Source organism: Neospora caninum, chromosome VIII (assembly GCF_000208865.1).
Source record: "Neospora caninum Liverpool complete genome, chromosome VIII".
Lineage (NCBI taxonomy): Eukaryota > Apicomplexa > Conoidasida > Eucoccidiorida > Sarcocystidae > Neospora > Neospora caninum.
Window position 1 is genome coordinate 587,973 of NC_018395.1, and position 7,922 is coordinate 595,894.

General features: G+C 57.1%; 1 protein-coding gene across 1 annotated transcript; it reads left to right on the forward strand.

Annotated features, from left to right (window-relative positions):
• Window positions 1-897: 897 nt before the first annotated feature.
• Window positions 898-4,881, forward strand: NCLIV_030800 (ADL349Wp, related; the record flags this gene model as incomplete). The annotated part of the gene is made up of 1 exon (XM_003883276.1): window positions 898-4,881. One exon carries the CDS (start codon window positions 898-900, stop codon window positions 4,879-4,881), a length of 3,984 nt encoding a protein of 1,327 aa, XP_003883325.1.
• Between the last annotated feature and the right edge of the window lie 3,041 nt (window positions 4,882-7,922).

Here is a 7,922-nt window from a genome sequence, read left to right on the forward strand (position 1 = left end):
TGTTTTCTGTGGCCTCTTCCACGTTTGTTGCTCTCTCTCCCTGTCCGTGAGCACTGCGTTTTCCCCTCGTAACTTCGATCGTCAAGCTTTGCGGTTTACGACGTTCTGCTCGTCGACTCGCCGTCGTTCTCTCCTCCGAAACTGTCTTTTTCCACTAGCCCCCTTTTTTGTCCGCTTTTCTGCTTGGTGTCACTTCCTTTTCGCATGCTAGGGAAAAAGGTCAAAAGGAATCCAGAAAATCGGTGAAAAGAAGAGTTTTGCTTTCCTTCGTCTTTAAAAAGCAGAAGAGCTGGAGAACGGCTCCGTTGCAGTCCCGCCGGTGTTCTAAGCGTCGTCGCCTTTCTGCTGCCCGCGGTGTTCGCCTTCTCGCTCTGAAACCCGCTTTTTCTCCCTCTTTTTCTCGCAATCGTCCCGTACAGTCCCGTCTTCTCTCTATTTCTTCCCCTCTGTGTCACCGCTGGTTGCTTTGAGGTGGCGATTCGACACTTCTCTGCGGTTTTCTTGGTCTCTTCCTTGTCTTCCTGCTTTCCTCTCTGCCTCATCTTCCTTTCCTCTTTCTCGTCTCTTCTTCGTCTTCCTCTTCCTCCCTCTTGGGATGCACGCGAGGGCGAGAGTCTTGCCGGGTTGGCTTCGTCTCCTCGCTGGTTTCTTCGGGTAGCGTCGGACTGGAAGTGACCCCAGCTGTCTCGCCCGTGAAATGGAGCTCGCGGCGGAGTAGCGGGGAAAAGGGCAGGGCCGGGGACAGAGACAACCCGAAGGACAGAGGAAGGGCGGACAGTGGGGAGTACAACGGGGAGCAACAGATAACGGAAGGCAAGGAAGGCACTGCACACCAGAGAGAAGGCTCCGAACCGGAAATCACAGGGACAGTGCGGGGAAGCAGAACAAAAAACCAAGATGGAGGGGAGCTTAGAGGCTCTCCACCTGAGAAGCGATAGTTCTCGATGCGCCGGCCCATCGCAATCGAGCTCAGAGAGAGAAGAGCCGTTCCACGGGTCGCCCTCGGGTTCCTGCTCTCCGGACCCCTCGACAGTTGGCCTGCCTGAGCAGTCTCGTTTCCCTTCAGGTTCTGCCCTCAACGGTATCCCTCCCTCCTCGCCTTCGTCCTCTCTCTGGTCGTCTTCCTTCTCTGGCGACGCTGGCAAAATGCATTCAGCTAGGAAGAATGGAGACTCTGCGGGGTTTTCTTCTGTTTGGACGGCATTCGACGAAGAAGACTCTCACTTTCCGCCGACAGCGAGCGGGCATGCGACAGAGAACGCCCACTCCAACGCACCCACCTCGCTCTGCCCAGGTTCTGCCCTGTCTCCAAGAAATGCCGACGTCGCGGACGTGCGCTTCCCCTCTCCATTCGCCGCAGCGGAAAGGCTGTCTCCGTCGGCGTTGTCTCCCCGACCGCGGTCGGAGCTGGGGCGCGAGGAGGTCGAGGTCGAAGCAGACAGTTGGGCTCCAAAGGCGGAGACACAAGAAGAGAGCGGAGACGGACGCCTAGACGAAGGGGAAACGTCTCCGTGGGTGGAAGCGTCTTCCTCGCGCGAAGCAGCACTCACTGGCACTGGGGCTGCCTTTTCGTTCCCTTCTGCGTCGGTCTCTTCGCCCCGTCGAGTTCTTCCGCCGCCTTCAGACTCTGCTTCTCCGATCTCTCGAGAAGTCTCTTTCTCGGCATTCGCCGAGTCGTCTGTGCCCGCCGTAGGCTCAGAACCTGGGCACGCAGACCTCGACGGCTTGTGCACCGTAAAGAAGGAAGGAGACGCTTCCTGGCTGCTGGCGGCGCACCCCGGCATTTCTGCGTCTGTGTCCGAACAGAGCGAGTCGCAGATCGGAGAGCGGAGAGTGGAAGAAGAGGCGGCGGCGCCGGAGGAAAGGACAGAGGGAAACACAGAAGAAACAGGAGGGAGGGACGACGTCCCTGGCGAGCAGAAGCATGTAAACGAGGAGTCTGTCTCGCCAGCCCAGTGTCATGCGTTATCTCATCCTTCCATCGCTTCTCTGTCGCCTCTTCCTCCCTCTTCTGTCTCTTCTTCTCGAGCTGCTTCCGCACTCTCTCTGGGAGGGGCGAGCTCGAGAGCCCCTCTGCTGGGGAGTGGAGCTCTCCTTACTCTCCCTGTTTCTCCTGTTCTCTTTCCAGAGGAGAAAGGGCGGCGCGAAGAGACGGTCCCGAGCTGCGTCTCCTCTTCGTCTCGGCTCGACTCTGCAAGTCCGCCTGACGAGGAAGACGGCGCTGAAGAGAGGCCAGAAAGCGAAGAACGCAAGCAGCGAGAACAAGAGACAGGCGAGAGGGAGAGAGAAGAAGCGAGAGAGAACAGGCCAGCGCGGGGCAACGCCGGGTCTCCTGTCTCTTCGGCCCTGGCGTCGGCGTTCTCGCCCCCGAGAAACAGAGAAGAGACAGAAGAGGAACAAGACTTCCCAATCCCAGAAGACAGTGACACAGATCCTGCCGCCACGGAGAAAGAACCGGAGGGCCCCGCCACGCGAGAGGGCGAGTCTCCAGTTCCCAATGGCCAATCCCCGTCTTCACCCATCTTGTCTCCACATCCAGCGCCAGCTTCTTCCGATGCGGCCAATCTTCCCTCTCCTCCCGACAACGCCTCTTCTTCTCTGACTGGAGCCCGTCGACGGCTGGACATGGTCAACGATGCCGAGGCGCGTTTGATGCTCTCAACGCTGATGCACCCGGACGACCAAGAGAGTCGCAGGTTTCTGCAACAAGTCCAGCAGAATTCGGCCGCCGTCGCGTCTGGGATGCCCCAGTCGCATGCGCCTGCTTCGAGCGGCTTCATGGCGTCCGGCGCCTTCTGGAGCGGCGGGGGCTGGGGCAGCGCGCGAAGTCGAGACGGCTCGGACTCAGCTTCGCCGTCTGTCTCTGCGGCGTCTCCGCCCGCCGGCGCCTCGCGGTTTCTGTTTCGGGCCCTGAACTTTGGACTTCCGGGGTTCCGCAGTGCACGCCAGGAAGAGAAAGGACGAGGCGAAGAGAGTGAGAGAGAGGTCGCGGACGGAAGAGCGCGGCGGCCGTCTGCGAGTGTGAGCGAGGCAACGACCGAGTTTGAACGCCTCCTGGAGGCCCAGCAACCCAGCGGCGCGGCCCAGGAGCCGGAGGGGCCGACACGAGAAGCGCCTGCTCGGCTTTCTGGCGCCAACGCGGCAGAGAGGAAGCCTGGAGAAACAGATGGCGAGGCGTGTAGCAGGGCGCCGCCCGAAAGAGAGAACGGCAGGACAGGTGGAAGCGATCTAGGCCAGCGAGTGGAAAAAAGGGACAGCGATGCGCCTCGCTCTTCTCCGGGTCTTCCCGCTTCTTCTCCTGTCACACCTAGAGAGAGAAAGGCGCCGCCCAATTCGACTCTGTCTGCCTCGCCTCCGCTTCCCACTTCTTCCCCGGCGCCTCCCCAAACGCACACATCCTCTACCTCTCTGTCGTCTTCTGTTTCTTCTTCTGGTTCTGCCTCTGCGCTTGCTTCGCCGTCACCGGCTTCGGGGAAGCCTCGGACGCCGTACAACGTGTTTCTCGACCGGCTGAAGCATCCTTCGTGTTCCGCAGTCGTCGTCTCCGTGAAGCGGTTTGTGGAGATGTTTCCTGCGAACCTTCCTCGGGCCGAAGCGGCTCGGCGCATCCACCCCTTTCTCTCGCAAGTGCAGGCGGCGCTGCTGAAGGCGGAAGTGTTTGCGGGCGCCAAGACGGAGAGCGAGCGGCAGCAGGTGATGGAGGGGCTGGAGCGTTTCGTGTTGCAGAAGTTGCATGCGATTCTGTTCCGCGAGACGGCGGAAGACCGCGAAGAAAACGAGGCACTGCGGAAGAAGCTGCACTGTCTCTCCTGGGTCGAGTTCCGCCACCTGGAAGTCCCTCCGCTGCCGAACGCCTCGGCTCTCGCGCTGGGGGCGCGCGAAATCGAACGCATGGACAAGATGCGGTGTCCGCGGGATAAGCTGGTTTTGATTCTCAACTGTTGCCGCGTCATCATCGCCGTGCTCGACTCTGCCAGCAAGGCCGCCGGCAGCTCGACGCCGCCCGCAGCCGACGATCTCCTCCCGCTCCTGATCTACACGCTGATCCAGGCGAAACCGAACGCTCTCCATTCGCACATCCAGTTCATCTCCTTCTTCCGGCACCCTTCGCGGCTCGTCAGCGAAGAAGCGTACTTTTTCACGCACTTTTGCTCCGCCGTCGAGTTCGTCAAGATGCTCGGCCAGCCCGGAGTCACTCTGAACGACGTGACCGACGAGGAGTACAGACGCCGGATGACGCAAGCGGAGGCCGAGTACGAGAGGCGCCGCGAAGCAGAAAGAGAGACGGCGGAGAAAGGGGCGACGAAAGAGGGACACGCACAGAAAATCGATCCGCGGAAAACCCTTCCACCCGCAGACAGCGTGGAGAATCCACGTGGGGCTTCGCAACGGGGCCGCCTGGGAGCGGAGACAGCTCAGGGACCGGTGAACGCAGACACGGGCGAGAAATCCGGCGGCGAGGGGTCGACTTCGCTGGATCCTGGGGCGGTCGTCGCTGCCGATTCCAGTGCAGAGGCGGGAGCAAAGAAAGACCCGAAGGAGAAAGACGGGCAAGACTTCGCGGGGGCGGCGCCCGCGGCCTTGGCTGCAGCGGCTTCGGCGCTGTCGACTCTTGAGCACCTCTCCTCGTCTTCTTCACCCTTTGTCCGGGGAAGCTATGGGAGAACCGGAGCGAAGCACAGCGAACTGCTTGAGCTCTGCGGAGACATTCAAAGGCAGCCGCTGTCCTTCCAGGAGGTTTCCAGCGCAGATCTAAAAGTCGGGCAGATCCCGGCGCTGCTCGAGGAGTACAAGGAGCTCGTAGAGCTGCTGACCAAGGCTGCGTGTCTCCTGCGCGAACTAGGCAGCGACACGGACGCGAAACACAGCGGAAAGAAATAGTCTGGAAAAATCCTCGACCTGGAGACTAGCGAAAATGCGTCCACTTGCACATCGACTTGGACATGACGTGTCTCTTGCGCTTTTCTCATCAACGCACATATCTCTCTCCATACGTATATATATATATATATATATACGGACATACATACAGACGGAGCTACATGCGGAGGCTATGGGGCTACGTGTCGCGCCTTGTTTTCGCGTTCGGTTCCTTGGCGTCCCTTGTTTCTGGTGCTGCGTTTCGGTTTTCTTTTTCTCCTTTCCTCCGTGTGTATCGGGATGAAGTCGGCAAATTGGTTTGAGGCGGTTCGCTGACCTCAGAAGGTTCTTTCGTCCGGAGCTCAACGAGGAACGGGAAGCAGGCTGGCCCTGAGGAGAGAAAGGACATGCCGAGGCAAAGACTCGATTTGTTTTGAGAGAGAAGTGGCGGGCTTGGCATGTGTCGGGCGGGGCTCGAGTCTGTTTCCTTTTCCTTGGTCTCGTGTCGGCGCGAGAAGAAAGGGAGGGAGAAGAGAGAGCGGGAGTCGAAAGAGAACAAGATCAGCTAGAGGGAAAGCGAGAAGGGAGAAACACAGGCAGTCGTGGAGGGTTAGGAAGGAGCGAGAGAAGAGAAGAGGCGAAGAAGGTAGAGAATACGGAAGAGAATGAGGTACAAGAAGGGGCATCCTTGTTGGTGGGGGAACGAGTTTATGGGGATCTTTTTCGTGCTTTGTAGAAGCGAACGTACAGCCTTACTGGACTTTCCAAGGGCACTGGGGTCATGTGCTCTCCTTGGCGGTTCGGTCCGCCTTTCTCTTCGAGTCTTCTCGCTGCCTCGACTGTCTGAACGTCTTTCAGTCGGCCGTGTCTCGTTCTATCTCACTGTGTCTCTGCGTGGGGATTCGTGCTTTGACTGGTGTGTCTTATTCTCTCCTGTTTTCCTTTTCTCTCTCCTCTTTCCTTCTCTCTGCAGTCGTGCCTGGGTTGACTCTCTGTCTCCGGTCTGGTCAGTGGACCCGCTTGTCGTATTCCTTTTTCTGTTTCGGTGTTTCTCGTTCACCGTCTGCTCTCGTGTCCCTCCATGGCCTCCTTTTCGCTTCTTTTTGTGGCTTCTCGCCCTCGCTCTGTTTCGCTCGTCGGGTAGCGTAAGGCAACTCAAAATCCCGGTGTCGGCCCGTCACATTGTGCTTCTGTCTGCGTGGCAAGAAGATAGCCGCACGGCACCGGCTGCTCCAGAGCACCCCCAGGGCCGTGCAACGGTCTCGCTACCTATCACAACCCACTTGTGTTTGAGACTGGCATGTGAAACTGCGAATCACCCTCGTCAGGGACATCGGCTGCCGCTCGAGGAAAACAAAAGAGAAGGGTGTCGCTTTCCTCACAAAAACGGAAAATGCGTCCTGGCGTGAAGTGCCTGCCGCGTTCCGTCCGAAGCTGCAAGGAGAAGGGATCCGGTCCTGGACGATCAGGCGGGCAGAGACAGCCCCCGAGGCCACAGGAAACAGACACTCGATTCTCACAGTTGCTGTCGAAAGGCCCTGTCGAGAGGCGAGTCCCCCCGTAAAAAAAGGGGGGAGCGATGCGCAGGACAAATCCGGAAAACCTCACGGAATTCGAGATCGCGAACCGAGGGTTCAAATCGCGCAGGAGGTACACCCCAAAAGATCTTCGCTGTCAGCAAGCGTCGCTCCCAGGAGGCCTCGAAGCTTTCCCCGCGCGCAGACGCAGGACCGAAAAAAGATCACAAGTGTCCTTCCGCCCGACCCACGAAAGTGACTTCGCAAACTCCCATCTATCCACGAATATATCTCTACATAAAAGAGAGAATGCACGCATGCATCTAGGTACGAAGAGTTCTGCCAGCACTAGAGATGCGAATATTGGTATAGGTAAAAACTACATTTGAATGTGTGGAGTCTGAGATGTGCGAGCGTTAGAGAAGTGATTTGCCAGAGTGTTTCACGTTCTCGACGGCGCTCTTTTCTGTCAGAATTCTGTGCTCCATACGTGCCTCGCGACTGTGTCAGTAACTAGAAGTAGAAATGCGCTTCCTAGATTCGGCTGTCGTCAGGGTGAGACAGAGGCAATCTGAGAGAAAACGGGCTGTATGCGGGACGAAATGAAGCATTCCCTCTCTTGAGGCCCGCGTTCAAAAGACACACACTTCGGCTCGAAGTGCTCTCTCCAGCGGTGCACAGTAGCGGAGGACAGCTGAGAGCCTGGAGAGGAACTTAACGTTGGCCTTCGGGGGTTAACGAACAAATCCATAAAACGCGCATGCGTACACACACATCAATAAATACCTATGCATGCAAATATACTATATATGTATATATACGAATATATATGTCTTATATAACGTATGCCCATTCACAGGCGTGCATCCATCTGCGGAGCGAGAAAGAGCCCGCCTCCTCTGGGTATTCTAACCCCTATTTGCAATGTGCGTATTTACGCCCGTATGGCATGTGCATGCGCTCGTGGGTCCCATTGTCGAATCTGAAACGCTCGTTTCTTTTCTTCGCGAGTGCATTTGAAGAGCTGTGAGACGCGAGCATCACGTTCAGACAGCAGCTGGTCGAGCGCGGTTTTCCCCATTCCCGTGAAGCCGCCACAGGTGAAGCGCAGATGCGACCCTCTCTGCTACGAAAAAATCCGCCGGCATATGCTTGGATATTCAAATCTATAGAACACACCTATCCATCTACTTTGTGTGTACGCTCAAATGAACGGAAAACAGTTCTCTACGTGTTATCCGCCTATGCCTTTATGCACGCATGCAACCGCTTGCCAAGCATGCATATATATATATATATATATATATATATATATATATATATATCGGTGTCTAAGCATTTTTCAGCGATCTAGCCATGAAAGGGAGGGACCCTCCATTTCTCGCTTTTTCTCGCTAGGCGTGACCGTCCAGAGGCCATCTTTATCTCCTCTCGTCATCGCTTTTTCTGTAAAGAAACGCGTTTGCGGTTTTCCCGCTCTCATTCGATTTCAATTCTTAATTCTTCTCCCGCGTCTGCTTGTTTACCCTTTCTTCCTCGTTTTTT